Source organism: Xenopus tropicalis, chromosome 7 (genome assembly GCF_000004195.4).
Source record: "Xenopus tropicalis strain Nigerian chromosome 7, UCB_Xtro_10.0, whole genome shotgun sequence".
In the NCBI taxonomy this organism is placed as follows: Eukaryota; Metazoa; Chordata; class Amphibia; order Anura; family Pipidae; genus Xenopus; species Xenopus tropicalis.
Window position 1 is genome coordinate 12480610 of NC_030683.2, and position 21036 is coordinate 12501645.

The following is a 21036-nucleotide window of genomic DNA, read 5'->3' on the forward strand; positions in this document are numbered from 1 at the left end:
GAACCTAGATAAGTAAATATGCTGGGTGGGTTCATACAAGAGGCTTTTACTATTTTCTGCAAACTCATTAATATCAAGGTTTAACATGAAGGCAAAATCTTTTTTTCCACCGCCCCCCAAGTGCCTCTGATAAATACAGTGTAAACCAGTTTGCTTGGCTCATTTAACAACACATTGAGTCTGTTTAAATGTACATTAAGTTTGCAAAGATGTATGTATTATTCTGTACGGATTTAGGGCAGAAGATTTAGAGCATTAATTGTTCACAATTCCACAGTTTCTGACATGAGCAAAACTTTTTAAAATGGAATCAGCCTTGAATCCAAATTCGTCAACTATATAAAAATCTATCCGTTTCAGACAGAGCAAGAATTTGTTGACAAAAACTGTAAGTAAATAAGAAGTAAGGGTTTGTATATATTAACCACAAAATAGAAATGTTTTATTCCCCAGCACCCTGTTAAAATGACTCCTTGCATCATACAGTAGTGTAATCTCTCTTACTATATATCAGTCTTATCCAGCTAAATATGGAGTAAAACAGCGCAAAAGTAACTAAAGCTTTGTGTATTGCCGAAATGTTTTGGGTTTTTCAAATGTTTAATGGAGTAAAAACTCTGCCAATCATGGTGTTTCCCGGCTACTTCTCTGACTCTTCCGCCTGCATTTTGGAGATTTACGTATATACAGTACTCAGTCTCTGAGTTTTGAGCAGTTCTCACAGACAGGATAAGACTCTGATGTTGCCTGCATTATTCAGTAACTGAATCCGAAGGGCTGCCATTGATCTCTGTTGGTGGGATGCTCCATTTATCCATTTGCGAAACATTTATACTATTATTTGCTTTTATCCTCAAGAAAGAAGTCTTGAAAAATGGCCTCAGAAAGTCCAAAAAATGTTTCAGGATTCATCATCCAAGGGTTCTCTGATACTCCTGAGCTTCAAATCTCTCTTTTTGTGCTAATCCTTGGAATCTATCTCATCATTCTGCTGGGAAATCTCATCATATTCTTAGTCATTTCATGCAATCCTCACTTACACACCCCCATGTACATATTCTTGCTGAACCTTTCACTCATAGACATTTCTTCCACCTCTAATATTTTACCCAATTTGCTACATATTCTTCTCACACAACAAAATAACATTTCATTCTTGGGGTGTATGACTCAAATGTATGTTTTTGTGGCCTTTGCTGCCAGTGAATACTTTCTCCTGACGGCCATGGCATATGATCGTTATGTTGCCATCTGTGATCCCCTTCATTACATTGCCCGAATGAGCAGGAAACACTGTGCTGGGCTTATAACTGCAGCATTCACTGGTGGGTTTCTTGACCCCGTTCCCTATCTTGTTCTTATATCTAAACTATCATATTGTGCTTCCCATCTCATTAACCATTTTTTCTGTGATATCACACCATTGCTAAAACTTTCCTGCAGCAGCACTTTTAGTGTGGAACTTCTAACCTACATTGTAGGGACATTGCTGGCTTTCAATGCCTTCCTCCTTACTCTGACCTCATACATATTTATCATCTCTGCTATTTTGAAAATACAATCCTCAGAGGGGAGACAAAAAGCCTTTTCTACCTGTGCTTCTCACCTGGCCTGTGTGATAACCCTTTATGGGACAGGTATTTGCCTGTATGTGAGACCCACCACAAGTTATTCGCTGGAAAGAGACAAGTATTTCTCACTGCTGTACATTGCCCTGGGCCCTGTGCTAAATCCTCTTATTTACACACTGAAAAATAGAGAGTTTCAGTCTTCACTTATTAAATTGAGGCAAAGAGGGTTTTTTCTTTTAAATCATCAATGCCACTTAATAAAACATTAGCCTGGACACTACAGTCTTAAATAGACCTTTTCAGTAAAATAAAAAAATAAACTATAACTGGCCCCATTAATAGCACATTTAGCCACCAGAGCCATATAAATGAGAGCCGCCTTCTTGTTAAGGAACCGATGATCTAGGTGAATGCAAGAGAAAAATCACATTAATCCTGATACAATGAATAACTGCTTGACGGTGTTAATTGCACACCTTTGTGGATTGTTACAGTGGCATAACTATAGAGGAAGCAGGCCTCGTGATTGCAGGGGGCCAGGGGGATGGGGGGGCCCAGACCACGGGATCTGTTTCCTCTGTTGAATTGAAAAAATTCCCCCTTATACAGCCACTTTCCGATCTGCACCCAGGGAGCGGGATGTGTCTCATAGGAGACTCCAGCAGGGGGCAGGGGATGTACAGGCGGGGGACGTCCCAGTAGGGGGAGGTGTGTGCCGGGCCCTTCCATTTTTTGCAGGGGGGCCCGACGCACCCTGGTTACGTCACTGGATTGTTGGGCTACATATACGTTTCCCTTTCTATACACATATGACACAATGTGAATATTATATCAGGTTTTTGATTATTTGCCCTAAGGAGTTTTTCTATATTTAATTTCACCTGTAATTTTTAAAACTGGTGTATATGTTTTCTTACTAGCATATTAAAGAAAAGAGCACATTTTACAAATATATTACAAAGATATCTTATAGCATATTTGTAATTGTTTTTTTGAGAAACTGTTTCTCATTACAATTGTTTAGATCTTTTTAATTGATAAATCTCTCAATTGGGTTTTGGCAAACTCAAAAAAAAACCAAGGAATTTCTGTTTAGGAACTGAAAAAGTCGAAATGAATTTTTCTCAAACAACAAAATAACATTTCATTCTTGGGGTGTATGACTCAAATGTATCTTATGTCTGTGGCTGGCAGTGAATACTTTCTCCTGACGGCCATGGCATATGATCGTTATGTTGCCATCTGTGATCCCCTTCATTACATTGCCCGAATGAGCAGGAAACACTGTGCTGGGCTTATAACTGCAGCATTCACTGGTGGGTTTGTTGAACCCGTGGGTCATGTTACCCTTATACCTAAACTATCATATTGTGCTTCCCATCTTATTAACCATTTTTTCTGTGATGTCACACCATTGCTAAAACTTTCCTGCAGCAGCACTTTTAGTGTGGAACTTTTCATTTATATTGAAGGGACATTGCTGGGTTTCAGTTCCTTCCTCCTTACTCTGACCTCATACATATTTATCATCTCTACTATCCTGAAAATACAATCCTCAGAGGGGAGACAAAAAGCCTTTTCTACCTGTGCTTCTCACCTGGCCTGTGTGATAACCCTTTATGTGACGTTACTTTGCCTGTATATAAGACCCACCACAAGTTATTCCCTTCAAAGGGACAGGTTTTTTTCACTGCTGCATATCATCCTGTCCCCTGTGCTAAATTCTCTTATTTAAACACTCAAAAACAGAGAATTCCAATCTTTCTTTAATAAAATGAGGCAGAGATGTTTATCTATTTTAATTTAGATAAGTGTTAGATAATACAAGCAAATAAAAATTCAGTCTAAACAGGATAGAGGGAACCTGAGCTTTCCAAATCTTTTTGTGTATTTCCACTTCTGCAACAGGATTTTCAGCTCTAAATTAAAATTAAAAAAAAAAAGAAAAATTTATATTTTTCATGATATAGGGATTTGTACCAGACACATATTTTAATTTATTTTATGGACAGAAATTCAACTGATTTGGAAAGCTGCATGTCTCCTGAACGTGCCAATAGCTGATATGTATAGTTTTATGGAGATTTCAGACTTCTGTAGATCAAAACTCTCAGCAGTAAATTAACAAAGTTTCAATACATTACGGAATTACAGAATACGGCATACTTTAGATTGCAAGGCCCCAAATCCTGGAACATTAGATTTACCACAGGAAACCATATATTTTTTGAAGTACACATTCTGCCAAATCCAAAATGGGTAACCATGTCTTCCATCTCCTAAGTACCAACAGCAGTGCTTTCCTGAATTTAGCAGTTTCTAAAAATGATAAAAAATCGCCTCAAAGCTTCTACTTTCAAGCTCCAACATAACATTGGGTACCAAAGAAAAACATCCTAAGTATGAAAAGCAAGGGTCCGTGAAACAAATTTATGCCCATTCTGCATAGGACTACCAAAAGTATCTGGTATTTAGTGACCCCAAAAGGAAGTTAGTGCATACAAAATGCCCCAATGCATTTAGTGCATTTTTTGGGAGTAAAAACGCGGAAAAAATACATTGACTCCCCCCCAAAACCATATATTTTTGGAAAGTACACATTTGGGTGAATTCAAAATGGGTACCCATGTCTTTCTACTGCAAACTACAGAGTCACAATGCTTTTCCAATATTGGCAGTTGTGATGAAATATCTGAAAATTGCATCAAACCCTCTATTTTCAAGCACCTTATCTCCTACATAGAAGTAGGTACCAAGAAAACACATCCTATATTTGAAAGCCAAACGTCCCCTGAACAGTCTTATGCCCATTGTGCATACGATCACCAAAGTATCTGGTATTTAGAGATCCCAAAAGGAATTTGGTGCATACGCTGCAATATAAGCTCCCGTCACGTGTATTATGTGCCATAAGAACCCCTAAAAGTACAGGGAGCCTAGAAAACCATACATTTTCCAAAAGTACACATTCTGACAAAACGAAAATGGGTAAATACATCTTTCTAATACAAACTACCAAACTACAAAGCTATGCTAAACATAATGGTTTTTATGACATTTCTGAAAAGCGTCACTAAGCTTGCATTTTACCACATTTTGAAACGTATCAACATAAAACATTCTAAATATGAACGCCAGGGGTTTACTGAACAGTTTGATGCCCAGTATGCATAGATTTACCAAACTATGTAGCTTACAGAGGCATCCAGATGAAAATAGTGGATATGAGTTTTCACATCTGACACCTCTGCTTGTTGCCTAGGGGCTGGGAAATGAGCGAGGAGCAAAGGAGCACCTCTAAAAGCTGCTGTTTGTACAGTATGGCTGTCGAAGGCTGCCATCATGGAAATCTCCACTTCAGTTTATCAGGATTTCTCTACCCCTATGCCAGTGCAAACCTACTGACCAATTGTGGGGCTTTAATTGTTTTAGGCTAAAAATGCTGCACAAAATGTTGTGGGCTTCTACCTGAGCTTAGAGAGCAACTCACAATATACAGAACATAAATAATATGAATACCAGTCACAGTACAAGGCTGATTAGTAATTAATTCAGATTACATAGCAGCTAAAAAAATTTGCATCAACATTTGGTAAACACGCCCTTACCATATCCTGGGGTAGAGGACAGATGGACAGATCAGCAGTGGAGAAAGAGTGATTCCATAAAGACTCCTGTTTTATGGAATTGTGAAATGTATGAAAGTTTGAAGGGCATCAATTCTGCCTTCAAGAGGGGTGGAGTGATCCCCAACTGATGACTCATGTGGATGTTGCTCTTGGTGGCCCCAAACCAGGTAGTTATTTGGTGGCATATTTTGGTTGAATAAAACAAGATTTGCTCCCAAATTAAGCCCCCTGTATGCTGATAGTGTGCATAGAAGCTGCTTAATAGCCAATCACAGCCCTTATTTGGCTCCTCCATGAACTTTTATGGTGCTTGTGTTGCTCTCCAAGTGTTTTTATATTTGACTGTGGCTCAGGAGTAAGAAAAGTTGGGGACCCCTGATCTAAGTGATTGGAAGAAAAATCACATTAATTGTGATACAATGAATAACTGCTTGGCAGTGTTAATTACACAAAGTTATAGATTGTTAGGTTACATATATGTTTAATTTGCTGTAGACATAGAGGACAGTGTAAATATTATGTCGGGTGCTTCATTATTTGTACTAAACATTGAGAGGCAGATTAAATCATTTACAAATTTGATAATTTTTGAGTTTTTTATATTCAATTTCAACCTTGATTTTTAAAATTGTTCTGTATTATTTGTCACTAGTATATTTAACAAAATAACAATACACCATTTAAATATATGACAAAAGTTCTATATATCATATAGCATATTTGTCAAAAAATTGTACTGTTGAACACATTAAATACGAAAACTAAAAATTACATGTTGAAAAAATATCTCCCATAGCATTCTACAAAAGCTGCCCATAGGTCCAGTTGCTTTAGATTTATTTATACTAGATACTGCCCATAGGTTTTGTTTGTTTTTTTTTCAATTGAAAGTCTCTCAATTTGTATTTCAAAAACTCAAAATGAAAAAAAAAAACCTTTTTAAGAAAGAGTAAAAAAAGAGTTGGGCAGTAGCCACCAAAATTGAGCAATGATTTCAATGCAGTTTGGAAATTTTTGTTTCACTAATTTTCCGGAAACGCGAAAGGGGACAAATTTGCCATTGTGTTACCACTTTACTCAAGAGGCCAATGGTTTTGTCACTGTAACCCTCTGAGCAGATTTGTTATGATGGATATAAACAGAAAAGGCAGATGTCCTTAATATATAACAATCTGGTGTATCTCCCTGAAGAAGACTTCCATAAATACCACAACATATAATAGGCCAGATTGAATTCAGTGAGAAAATGACTTATCATGTGATAACATGGACGAGATGCAATCTGAGATGCAATTCAGTTCAGAAACCCATAGCTCACTGTTTAACGCTCTATTAAGTCAATGGAAAATAACTGGAACTGAATTAGGAGAAAAGTTTTAGACGCTCGTCCATCATTTTACATGATAAACAATGAGATAATTTTTTCTCACTGAATTAAATCCGGCCCAATATTGGGAAACCAGTTTGCAAGGGGAGCATGTTAAACTTAGTTACACATAAGGAAAAAAAATTAAAAATGTAAGCAGAGTATATACAAAATATTAATAAATTGGTATTATTTAAAAAAGATTGCATGCAATGTAATCAAATTGCAATCAAATGTCTCTAATGAATGCAGGAAATTTGTTAGAAAAATGACACTTAATTCCATATCTTCTGGGAGAAGATAGAGACATATAGAGCAATTGTTCAATAAAATTTTGAGCTATAATATCCCCATATATCTGCAGTAATAAGTCAAATCAGTTGGACTTGATATGTTTTATCCAACTGGCTTTTCTGAATTCTATCGGATCACTGGAGAAACATCAATTTTTACACCATAACTTCACACAATCTACTGTTTCTGATATATAACATGATAGTAAGCATTCTGTGTAAATTAAACATAACATTTACAAAATAACTCAATATTATTTTTATGTAGATGTAGAAAAGCCTGGGGGGTATGTATATGGCTCTATACATTGTTGGTCAAACTGTTCACCAGAGAAGCTAAGGTGTGAATAGGAATAATAAAGGGTTTTACCCATCTTTTGTTGGCCCATATTCTAATGGGGTGGTATAAATCAAGCTCTTGGTACAATATTAAAATAGGAGTACAGTAGGTTTATACATACTACAGTAGGTTAATACATACTGTACTGCCAAATAATCAATATCATCTGGTCCAAGGACAACACCAGAAGTCAAGAAAGAGGCCCAATCAGTAACAATAAACAAAGCAGAAAATAAGCAGCTTTGATTCTGCCCCATTATGATTTCTGTTACTTTGTGAAAAGAAAAGTTTTGTAGCCAAAAGCATCACTAAATCCTACATTAAACTGATAAGTTTACAATGGTTTTTCCAGAGCTATTTCCCTAGAGAGGTATTTATTACAATTATAGCACATTTCCCAAGTTATACATTATACAGCACTAAGTTTATATGTCTTTATTAAATGAGCTCATAATTGTATATTCCTTGAGGAATTCCCTTTGTCTCACTGGTTATATAAACTGGATTCCTAAAGAGACCGGCAGACTCTTTTTAAATTTCTTCAGACTAAGCTGACTGATATATAGTTACATAGTTAGTTACATACACTAGTTACATAGGGTTGAAAAAAGACCAGTGTCCATCAAGTTCAACCCATCCAAGTAAACCCAGCACACCTAACCCACACCTACCAATCTATACACTCACATACATAAACTATAAATACAACCACTAGTACTAACTGTAGATATTAGTATCACAATAGCCTTGGATATTCTGATTGATCAAGAACTCATCCAGGCCCCTCTTAAAGGCATTAACAGAATCTGCCATTACCCCATCACTAGGAAGGGCATTCCACAGCCTCACTGCCCTCACCGTGAGGAACCCCCTACGCTGCTTCAAATGGAAGCTCCGTTCCTCTAATCTAAAGGGGGGACCTCTGGTGCGCTGATTGTTTTTATGGGAAAAAAGAACCCCCCCTATCTGCCTATAATCCCCTCTAATGTACTTGTACAGAGTAATCATGTCCCCTCGCAAGCGCCTCTTTTCCAGATAAAACAACCCCAACCCTGACAGTCTAACCTCATAGTTTAACCCTTCCATCCCATTAACCAGTTTAGTTGCAGTCTCTGCACTCTCTCCAGCTCATTAATATCCTTCTTAAGGACTGGAGCCCAAAACTGCCCCCCATACTCAAGGTGAGGCCTTACCAGGGACCTATAAAGGGGCAAAATTATGTTCTCATCCCTTGAGTCAATGCCCTTTTTTATACAAGACAGCACTTTATTTGCTTTAGTAGCCACAGAATGACACTGCCTGGAATTAGACAACTTGTTATCAACAAAAACCCCCAGATCCTTCTCCATTAAGGAAACCCCCAACACACTACCATTCAGTAGGATATACTGGCTGTTACATGCACAATCATTGCAAGGTTTGAATTGAGATAAGTAATTATGTAGAGCTGGGTGGGTTCATACAAGAGGCTTTTACTATTTCCTGCAAACTTATATAAAATAATATTAACATGAAGGCGAACTCTTTTTTTCCACCGCCCCCCAAGTGCCTCCAATCAACATAGTGTAAACCAGTTTGCTTATTTTACACTCATATAATTTACAAAGCATGTATTATCCTGTACAGATTTAGGGCAAAAGATATAGAGCATCAGTTGGTCACAGTTCCACAGTGCTCCATATTACGGCTTCTTTCTGACACGAGCACCACTTTTTAAAACTGAAGCAGCTCTGAATCCAAATTTGTACTGTATAAAAATCTTTCAGTTTCAGACAGAGCCACAATGCGAAAATGTGTTCACAAAAACTGTAAGTATCTTGTTAAATTGACACTTTGCAGTATTACAGTAGTGTCATCTCTTTTATCATATATCAGTCTTATCCAGCAAAATATGGAGTTTTTGACCCAATGTTTTGGTTTCTTTTCAAATGTTTAATAGAGTAAAAACTCTGCCAATCATGTCTATGAAGATTCTCATTCATCCAGGTCATGATATACAGTATCTAGTAGAATTAAGTCTTAAACAACTGGACTTTTCTGAGTTTTTCTTAAAAAAGTTTCACCACTCATCCGAGTGGCTTCTTCAGTTCAAATGACTGGTAGGGAATTCCCCAGTATTTAAACCCTTGATGGTAGTTCAGACACAGACATCCAATCACAATGGTTCTATTGAACTTATTCAGTTAGGTGTTAGCTGTATAAGTTCAATGGAACCATTGTTATTGGATGTCTGTGTCTGAGCTGCAATCAGGAGAATCGGGGAATTCCCTACCAATCATGGTGTTTCCCGGCTACTTCTCTGACTCTTCTGCCTGCATTTTGGAAATTTACTTATATACAGTACTCAGTCTCTGAGTTTTGAAAAGTTCTCAAAGACAGAATAAGACTGTGATTGTATCATATTTTACAGTGATGTTGCCTGCATTACTAAGGGAATGTTGTTGGTGGGGTGCCCCATTTATCCATATGTGAAATATTTAGACTATTATTTGCTTTTATCCATAAGAAGGAAGTCTTGAAAAATGGCCTCAGGAAGTCCAAAAAATGTTTCAGGATTCATCATCCAAGGGTTCTCTGATATTCCTGAGCTTCAAACCTCTCTTTTTGTGCTATTCCTTGGAATCTATCTCATCATTCTGCTGGGAAATCTCATCATATTCTTAGTCATTTCATGCAATCCTCACTTACACACCCCCATGTACATATTCTTGCTGAACCTTTCACTCATAGACATTTCTTCCACCTCAAATATTTTACCTAATTTGCTACATATTCTTCGCACACAACAAAATAACATTTCATTCTTGGGGTGTATGACTCAAATGTATGTTTTTGTGGCCTTGGCTGCCAGTGAGTACTTTCTCCTGACGGCCATGGCATATGATCGTTATGTTGCCATCTGTGATCCCCTTCATTACATTGCCCGAATGAGCAGGAAACACTGTGCTGGGCTTATAACTGCAGCATTCACTGGTGGGTTTGTTGACCCTGTCGGCCATGTTGTACTTATATCTAAACTATCATATTGTGCTTCCCATCTTATTAACCATTTCTTCTGTGATATCACACCATTGCTAAAACTTTCCTGCAGCAGCACTTTTAGTGTGGAACTTTTAATCTACATTGAAGGGACATTGCTGATTTTCAACTCCTTCCTCCTTACTCTGACCTCATACATATTTATCATCTCTGCTATCCTGAAAATACAATCCTCAGAGGGGAGACAAAAAGCCTTTTCTACCTGTGCTTCTCACCTGGCCTGTGTGATAACCCTTTATGGGACAGCACTTTCTTTGTATATGAGACCCACCACAAATTATTCCTTGGAAAGAGACAAGTATTTCTCACTGCTGTACATTGTCCTGGGCCCTGTGCTAAATCCTCTTATTTACACACTGAAAAATAGAGAATTTCAGTCTTCACTTATTAAATTGAGGCAAAGAGATTTTTTCTTTTAAATCGTCAATGCCACTTAATAAAACATTAGCCTGGCCACTACAGTCTTAAATAGACCATTTCAGTAAAATAAATAAATAAATATACTATAACTGGTCTGATTAATTAAACACCTCTTTGGATTGTTACAGTGGCATAACTATAGAAGAAGCAGGCCTTGTGATTGCAGGGGGGACGGGGGCCCAGACCATGGGGTCTGTTTCCTCTGTTAAAGTGAAAAAATTCCCTCCGCTACAGCCTCTTTACTACCTGCAGCCACGAAAAGGGATGCGGATAACAGGAGACTCCAGCAGGGGGCGGGCAGGCGGGGGACGTCCAAGTAGGGAGGGGTGTGTGCCGGGCCCTTGCATTTTTTTTCAGGGGGGGCCTTGGTTCTGCTTCCTGGTTCCTGGGTGTGTTTGTTTCTGACCTTTGACTTCACTGATTGCCGCCTGTACCGACCTTTTGCCTGTTTTCCAACTATATCTTCTGGATCTCAATTATGTACCTCATTGTTTGTACGGTTTTGGCCCGTTTCACTTTCATCTCCACTCCCTGCCTCTGCTCAAATGCTGCCCAGAACATTTGCCCTGGTTCTCTCACATTAAGACCTGGCAGCACCTGAGTAGTGGGGGGCTCCTCCCGAAGCCAAAGGTGGCTGTTATAGGCAGAAGAGTGAGCTGAGACCGGGACCTTGGCTTTTGTTCTGGGTTTGGGATACAATTTGCCAATGGCAGCTGGCAAAAATTTGCTCATCGCTGCATTTACAAAAAGTGTATTATATAACTATTTGAGAAGATGTGCAGGCATCATCCAACCAACCTGAACAATATAAAGAAAATCTCTCCTGAAAGGTGTGAAAAGATATTTACTTACCATTAAAGGGTCACAGTTGTAAATTCAGCCAAATGGGGCTATTGATCGAAGGGGACTTATGTACAGGAACACTTTTTTGTTTCATTAACTTTGTGTCTCAACATAATAGTAAGCATTCTGTGTAAATAAAATATTACAATTACAAATGAGCTCAATGTTAATTTCATGTAGGAGGTGTACAAAAGCCTGGGGGGGGGGGTATGGGAATACTTATGCATGGCTCTATACATGTTGGTCAAATCAAATTGTTCACCAGAAAAGCTATGGTGTGAATGGAATTAATAAGGTAGGTTTATACCAAAGAATTAATCAGATCTGGAAATAGTTCCAGGTCAACACCAGAAGCCAAGAAATAGGCCCAATCAGTAACAATAAACAAAACAGAAAATAAGCAGCTTTAACCCTTTCACTGCCAGCCGTTTTGAACAAAGTGGACCTTCTACTGCCAAATGTTTTTGAACATTTTGCACTGTTTCACTTTAGGGGCTTTTCCTCGGGGGGACTTTTAGTTTACCCAGGAAAAACTATGTATTGATTTTTTCAGGACAACCTAAACTTTCAAAATATGGAATTTTTGTGTAAGATATAGGCTTCTAAATGTCTAAAAATGCAAACAAAAACTAATTTTCCATAAGATAAACACACATACTAGAAACAAAAATTAGTTTATGCATGAAAATTCAACTGATTTGGAAAGTCCCATGTCTCCTGAATGCACCAATACCAAATATATATAGTTTTATGGAGATTTATCACTTGTATAGGTCAAAAACTCCCAGCAGTACACTACCAAATTTCCAAAGCACTGCTCCAGAAAGCTCCATACTTTAGATTTCAAGGTCAAATATTCCATTAACAGAAGGTTTATCCCAGAAAGTTATACATTTTTAGAAAGAACAGATTCAGAACCTACCTATCCAGAATAGGTAGAACTGCTGTCTACTCCAAACTATCAAGTCTCAATGCTTTCCTAAAGTTATTGTTTTTTATCAAAATTTGTGAAATTTCTTAAAAATTGCTTCAAAGCTTCCAGTCTATAGTATCTTATCTCCTACAGGTCATAAAGTAACCAGATTAAACACCCTAAATATGAACGCCAGGGCTCCACTGAACAGTTTGATGCCCAATATGTATAGGTTTAGCTAAGTATGTGGCATGTAGGGGCCCCAATGGGAACATACCCCCATATGATCTATCATTTCTGTCATTTCAGCTCCTGCAAAATCAACACATTTACATCATATTATGTAGGATAAAGCTACAAAAAGTACGCTCACCCCAGAAAGCCATATTTTTGGAGAGTACACATTCCTGCGAATTTAAAATGGGTACCCATGTCTTTCTACTCCAAAGTAACAAGTAGCAAAGCTTTCCTAAAGTTGGCAATTTTGATAATATTTCCAAAAATCCTCTCAAAGCTTCCAGTTTGCAGCATCTTGTCTCCCATGTATCATCAGGTACCAAGATAAAACACCCTAAATATGAATGCCAGGGGTCCATTGAAAAGTTTGATGCCCAATATGTATAGGTTTACCTAAGTATGTGGCATGTAGGGGCCCCAATGGGAACATACCCCCATATGAGCTATCATTTCTGTCATTTCAGCTTCTGCAAAATCAACACATTTACATTATTATATGTGGGATAAAGCTAGTAAAAAGTACGCTCACCCCAGAAAGTCAGATATTTTTGGAAAGTACACATTCCCCGAAATCTAAAATGGGTACCCATGTCTTTCTACTCCAAAGTACCAAGCCGCAAAGGTTTCCTAAGTTTGCAGATTTTATGACATTTTTCAAAAATCCCCTCAAAACTTCCAATATGCAGCATCTTATTTTCTATAGGTGATTAGATACCAAGATAAAACACCCTAAATATGAACTCCAGAGGTCTACTGAACAGTTTTATGCCCACTGTACATAGTTTATCAAAGCAAATGGCACTTAGAGACCCCAAAATATACCTTGTACACACTAATTTCATGGCTTACCTTTACCTAATTCATAAACACATGGCAGTTTTATGTGGGATAGAAACTGCAGAAATTTAGGGTAACCCCTGAAAACCATATATTTTTGGAAAGTACTCATTCTGACAAATCCAACATGGGTAAAGAGTCCTTTCTACACCAAAGTACCAATCTGCAAAGCTTTCCTAAAGCTAGTGGTTTCTATGGCATTTCAGAAAATTGCCTAAAACTGTTGCAATTTGCCACATTTATCTCACACAATTTCTTGCGTACAAAGGAAAATCACCCCAACTAGGAACACCAGAGGTCTACTGAACAGTTTGATGCCCTATATGCATAGATATACCAAACTATGTGGAGTACAGGGGCACCCAAATAAAAATAGTGCATATGAATTTTCACAAATGACGCTCCAGCTTGTGCAGTTTTTGCACCCAGTATGTGTATTATGTGCCATAAGACCCCCTAACAGTATGGAGACCCTAGAAAACCATATATTTTCTAAAAATACACAGGAAGGGGGGGGAAGCAGAAAAAGCCTGACACGTAGAATCCACATGTCAGACTTTTCCCATGGGGCCCCTGCGCAATCGTGCCCCAAGGGCCACTAGTAACCCCCCTCTGCTCATCCTCTAGGGGGTTCTTTACCTTGGGCTCATTCTTTGCACTCAGATTAAGCAGGGAGCGCAGAGAACGAGCGCAAGATAAAGAAAACGTAGCTCCTACGTGCTTGGCGTGTAACATCTTTTTATGCCAACACGTAGGAGCTACGTGCTTGGCAGGGAAAGGGTTAATTTATCCTCCATTAAAGTTTTTATTTCTGTTACCAGAAAAGCTAAGATGTGTGAATGGGAATAAAAAGGGGTTTTACCCATCTTTTGTTGGCCCATATTCTAATGGGGTGGCACACAGAAAGCTTTTGGTACAATATTAATATAGGAGTACGGTAGGTTTATACATGCTACAGTAGGTTTATACATACTGTACTGCCAAAGGATTAATACGATCTGGCCAGAGCCCCAGGTCAACATCAGAAGTCAAGAAAGAGGCCCAATCAGAAAGAATCAACAAAGCAGATAATAAGCAGCTTTGATTCTCCTCCATTATAAAAGCATCACAAAATCCTACATTAAACTGATACGCTTACAATGGTTTTTCCAGAGCTATTTCCCTAGAGAGGTATTTATTATAATTATACCACATTTCCCAAGTTATACATTATACAGCACTAAGTTTATATGTCTTTATTAAATGAGCTCATAATTGTGTATTCTCTGAGGAATTCCCTTTGTGACACTGGTTATATAAACTGGGTTCCTATAGAGACCGGCAGACTCTGCTTTTCTTCAGACTCTGCATTTCTTCAGACTAAGCCGACAAGGTCTGACTGATATATACGTAGGATATACTGGCTGTTACATGCACGATCATTGCAAGGTTTGAATTGAGATAAGTAATTATGTACAGCTGGGTGGGGTCATACAAGAGGCTTTCACTATTTCCTGCAAACTTATATAAAATAATATTAACATGAAGGCAAACTCTTTTTTTTCACCACCCCCCAAGTGACTCTAATAAATACAGTGTAAACCAGTTTGGTTATTTTACAGCTCATGTAACAACGCATAGGGTCTGTTTAAATGTCATTTCAATTTACAAAAGATGTTTCATTCTGTAGAGATTTAGGGCAGAAGATATAGAGCATCAGTTGGTCACAGTTCCACAGTGCTCCATATTACGGCTTCTTTCTGACACGAGCACCACTTTTTAAAACTGAAGCAGCTCTGAATCCAAATTTGTCAAACTATCTAAAAAATCTTTCAGACAGAGATGGTGATGCAAAAATGTGTCTCTTTTATCATATATCTGTCTTATCCAAAATATGGAATAAAATGGCACAAAAGTAACTAAAGTTTTGGACATTGCCCCAATGTTTTGGGTTTGTTTTCAAATGATTAATGGAGTAAAAACTCTGCCAATCATGGTGTTTCCCGGCTTCTTCTCTGACTCTTCCGCCTGCAGATTTACGTATATACAGTACTCAGTCTCTGAGGTTTGAGCAGTTCTCACAGACAGGATAAGACTCTGATGTTGCCTGCATTATTTAATAACTGAAACCGAAGGGTGTGAAATATTCATACTATTATCTGCTTTTATCCATAAGAAGGAAGAAAAATGGCCTCAGGAACTCAAAAAAATGTCTCAGGATTCATCATCCAAGGGTTCTCTGATACTCCTGAGCTTCATATCTCTCTTTTTGTGCTATTCCTTGGAATCTATCTCATCATTCTGCTGGGAAATCTCATCATATTCTTAGTCATTTCATGCAATCCTCACTTACACACCCCCATGTACATATTCTTGCTGAACCTTTCACTCATAGACATTTCTTACACCTCAAATATTTTACCTAATTTGCTACATATTCTTCTCACACAACAAAATAACATTTCATTCTTGGGGTGTATGACTCAAATGTATGCTTTTGTGGCCTTGGCTGGCAGTGAGTACTTTCTCCTGACGGCCATGGCATATGATCGTTATGTTGCCATCTGTGATCCCCTTCATTACATTGCCCGATTGAGCAGGAAACACTGTGCTGGGCTTATAACTGCAGCATTCACTGTTGGGTTTGGTAACCCTGTCGGCCATCTTGTTCTTATATCTAAACTATCATATTGTGCTTCCCGTCTTATTAACCATTTCTTCTGTGATGTTATACCATTGCTAAAACTTTCCTGCAGCAGCACTTTTAGTGTGGAACTTTTAATCTACGTTGAAGGCTCATTGCTGGTTTTCAATTCCTTCCTCCTTACGCTGATCTCATACATATTTATCATCTCTGCTATCCTGAAAATACAATCCTCAGAGGGGAGACAAAAAGCCTTTTCTACCTGTGCTTCTCACCTGGCCTGTGTGATAACCCTTTATGGGACAGGTATTTGTCTGTATATGAGACCCACCACAAATTATTCCCTGGAAAGAGACAAGTATTTCTCGCTGCTGTACATTGCCCTGGGCCCTGTGCTAAATCCTCTTATTTACACACTGAAAAATAGAGAATTTCTATCTTCACTTATTAAACTGAGACAAAGAGGTTTTTTTCTTTAAAAGCATCAATGCCACTTAATAAAACATTAGCATGGCCACTACAGTCTTAAATAGACAATTTCAGTAAAATAAATTAATATACTAAAATATACTATTGACCATAGCTATGTAAAATCCAAATACTTTAAGTTGGGCAACAAAGCCAATAAACTCCTAGCCATTATTATAAAAAAAATTGGTCAAAGTCTCATAAAATTAGCGGTATCAGGTCAATTGATGATAAAATCACTCATAACCCATTGGAGATTGCAGAGACCTTCAGGAAATATTACAAGACCTTATACTCCCCTACTAATTCTAATAGCAAGTTTAGACAGACATTCATTAACAACATAATTTTTCCCAAGATATCTCAAGCAGATCTGGAAAACTTAAACTCTCCAATTACCGAAGAAGAAGTAAGATTCACAAAATCATCCCTGAAGAAATACAAAGCTAGAGGACCAGATGGTCTATCTGGACCTTTCTAAGTGTTTCATGAATGAAATTTTACCTTTTCTTACATAATTATATAATATCATAATTAATCAAAAGCAAATTTTACCATCCATTCTCAATTCATATACTTTAGTACTGCCCAAACAAGGAAAGGATCCAATCATTACCTCCTCGTACAGACCCATTGCTCTGATCAACCAGGATGTGAAGATACAGACAAAAATTATTGCAAACCGGCTATCTCTAGTACTCCCAAAGCTCATCTCCCCGGAACAAAGTGGATTTGTCAAGGGGAAGTCTGGAACTAAAAACTTAAGAACCCTAATAAAAATCATAAACCAAAAAAATTCCAATCTCATTGGTAGAAGTTAATGCAAAGAAAGCTTTCGACAATATTTGCTGGGACCACCTATTTGACTCTTTAGAAGCTTTTGGTTTTTATGGTCCTTTTTATTGGCTTAATTCATTTATTATATTCAGCCCCAACTACTCAGATATTGGCAGCAGGAGAACTCTCAAAACTAATATATTTGAAAAGAGGAACCAAACAGGGTTGTCCTTTATCACCCCTATTGTTTGACCTATGCTTGGAACCTTTAATTAAAACACTAAAGATTGCTGATTCCTTGCCCGGCTTATCAATAAATTAAGTAAAAGTTCAACTAACAGCCTTTGCTGATGACAAAAACCTTACCAGCATATTTTCGATTATCCAATGTTATGAGGTCATCTCTGGATTTAAAATAAACCTAAACAAATCTGAACTTATGGATGTACATGATCATCATAGTCTTTCAAGTATTAAATATCTTGGAATATATTTACTGGCAGATCTCCAAAGGCTTTACTCCTTAAATTATCTACCTGTGTTAAAAAACATAATTTCTCTTTGTCAAAAATGGAATAATATCCCACTGAACTTGAAAGGAACAATAGCATTTTTACAAAATGATGATCTTTCAAAAATGTATTATATCATAAATCTACCTCTCTTAATGAAACATAAAGATATCAATAAGCTAAAGTCAACCCTCCTTGAATTCCTCTGGAAAGGTAAAATCCCCAAAATAGCATTAAACAAATTGAACTATCCTAAATCTTATGGTGGTCTTGATATGTCTGATTTTAGATCCTTTAACCTATCAGCTCTAACCCATTACATTGTAGAATGGTTTTCAGAGAAGGGTAACTTTATGAATCTGCCCCTGGAACTTATGACTAATTCTTGCAATAACATTTTGGAACTAATACACAGACCCCTTTCAACGGGCTGAAACAAAAGAAAATCCTTTATTTAGAGATACATTTGCAATTCGGAAACTTTTGCATTAGTTATACAAATCTAGTTATATCTTGACTCCATACCTACCTCTAGTGAAGATTTATACACTCTCCAGCTCATATTATCCTCCTATCTCTACCATATGGAAACAAAAAGGAAAACAACATATCAAAGACATTATTTCACCATCTCTTAACAAAATTCTTGATTGGAAAGACTTCAGTAATAACTTTCAAATTTCTGAAAAAGGAAAATTACATTATCTCCAAATCGCTCATTGGTTTCATCACCATAACCATCTAGATTCCTTATCAAGTTATAATCCACTTCTTACTACTGCTCTGAATAAACTTATGGCCTCTCAATCCTATAATAGAAAGAGGACTATACAAACTTTAATATGGAATAACCCGAGTCTCAAATCTCATCCACAAGATTTGACTGGAAAAAAAAATGGTCCACCTATCTTCATACAATTGTATAAAACATTTTGAAAAACTCAATTATACAGAAGTCTGGAGGGAACAAAATTATAGACTTATTCATCTAACATATAAAGGTTTTCATTTTGACTCAAAGAATAAAAATTTCCTTAATAAATGTCCCAGATGTAGCACACCGCTTCCAAATATAATTAATCTATTATGGAATCGCCCTCTTATCAATAGTTAATATGTGAATATTATATCAGGTGCTTCATTATTTGTACTAAACATTAAGAGGCAAATTGAATCATCTACAAATTTGATCATTTTTGAGTTTTTCTATTTTTAATTTCACCTGTAATTTTTAAAACTGGTGTATATATTTTATTACCAGCATATTTAAGAAAATAACACATTTTACAAACATATTACAAATATATCTTATTGCATATTTGAAAAAAAAAAACTGTACTTCTAAAAAAAAATGTTGAAAATAGCCATAGTTTTGACAAAATATTTCTCATTAAAATTTTTAGATCTTTTTGATTGATAAATCTCTCAATTTGTGTTTAGAAAACACAAAAATATAAAAAAAATTAAGGCATTCCTGTTTAGGATCCCAAAAAGTTGAAACGGGACAGATTTGTATTTCACTACTCCAAATGTGCCATTGTGTTTAAGGGATAAGTGAATTTTTTTTATCAGGCATGGATTCGCAGTGAATTTCTGCATTTCACTATTGATGAATTGTTTTGCAAAACTTCGGTGAAAATTCGATGCAGAAAAATTTGTTGAGCATCAAAAAAAGTTGCGGTTGCGGCAAAAAAAGTCATGTGCCGCAAAATAAAAGGCATGCAATAAAATAAATGGTGTGCAATAAACTAAATAAAATGCCTTTTGCTTATTTTTCGCTGGTTCACAAATTTTTTTGTCATTTTGTGAATTTTACGGCGAAGCAAAATGGGACAGATTAGCTTATGACTACTTATGTTACCACTTTTCACAGGAGGTCAACAGTTGCGTCACTGCAACCCTCTGAGCAGATGTGATATGATGGATGGCAACAGAAAAGGCAAATGTCTTGAATATAACAATCTGGTGTCTTTCATTAGCACTGCAACATATAATAGGCCAGATTCAATCCAGTGAGAAAATGGTTTATTACATGAAAAGGTGGACGAGATTTAATTTGAGATGCAATTCAATTCCCAGGGGTACATATTGAACCTATTTACGTATATGGAATAAATGAAAGATGTAAGAAGAGTATACAAAATATGAATAGATTGGTATTATACGCCAAAAATGTTGCCTTCAATGTACTTAAATGTATCTAACGGGTGCTGGAACAGTTGTTGGATGCAAAACAATCCTATTGGGTTTAATTCATGTTTTTTTGATTTTTTAGCAGACTTATGGTATGGAGATCCAAATTATGTTAAGACCCCTTATCCGGAATACCCTTGGTCCCGAGCATTCTGGATAACGGGTCCTATATCTATATTATAATTACAAATTAACTCAATGTTATTTTCATGTAGGAGATGTAGAAAAGCCTGGGGGGTATGTAAACACTTGTGCATGGCTCTATACATTGTTGGTCAAATTGCTCAAAAGAGAGGATAAGGTGTGAATGGGAATAATAAGGGGTTTTACCCATCTTTTGTTGGCCCATATTCTACTGGGGTGGCACACAGAAAGCTCATGGTACAATATTAATATAGGAGTACAGTGCGGCAGTGAATGTGAGAAGTCAAAATATTCCCTTTGTATCAAACTGATGTTAATGGTAGATTTATACACACTGTACTGCCAAAGCATTAATCAGATCTGGTAATAGTCCCAGATCAGCACCAGAAGTCAAGAAAGAGGCCCAATCAGTAACGATAAACAAAACAGAAAATAAGCAGCTTTAACCCTTTTACTGCCAGCCATTTTGGTAAAAGCAGAACTTGTACTGCCAGACAGTTTTTGAACATTTTGCACTGTTTAAATTTAGGAGCCTTTCCTTGGGGGAATTTTTAGTTTACCCAGGAAAACAATATATTGTTTATTTCAGGACAACCTAAGGATTCAAAATATGGTGGAATTTTTTGGTGTAATTCCAATTACGTAACAAGATATAGACTTCTAATGTCTACAAAATGAAAAAGATCATATTTCCATAATATAAACATATACACTAGAAAGACAAATAATTTTATGCACAAAATACAACTGAAAAGTCCCATGTCTCCTGAACGTGCCAATACCAAATATATATAGTTTATATGGAGATTTCTCACTTGTATAGGTCAAAAA

At 36.9% G+C, this 21036-nt stretch overlaps 2 protein-coding genes across 2 annotated transcripts; both read left to right on the plus strand.

The window, feature by feature from the left end:
• Positions 1-874: 874 nt before the first annotated feature.
• LOC100496160 (olfactory receptor 8H3-like) lies at positions 875-1840 on the plus strand. The gene has a single exon (XM_002935439.3). The coding sequence runs from the start codon at positions 875-877 to the stop codon at positions 1838-1840; it is 966 nt and encodes a 321-aa protein (XP_002935485.3).
• A 7881-nt stretch (positions 1841-9721) lies between these two features.
• Positions 9722-10657, plus strand: LOC116412345 (olfactory receptor 8H1-like). The gene has a single exon (XM_031906481.1). The coding sequence runs from the start codon at positions 9722-9724 to the stop codon at positions 10655-10657; it is 936 nt and encodes a 311-aa protein (XP_031762341.1).
• The last annotated feature ends 10379 nt before the right edge of the window (positions 10658-21036 follow it).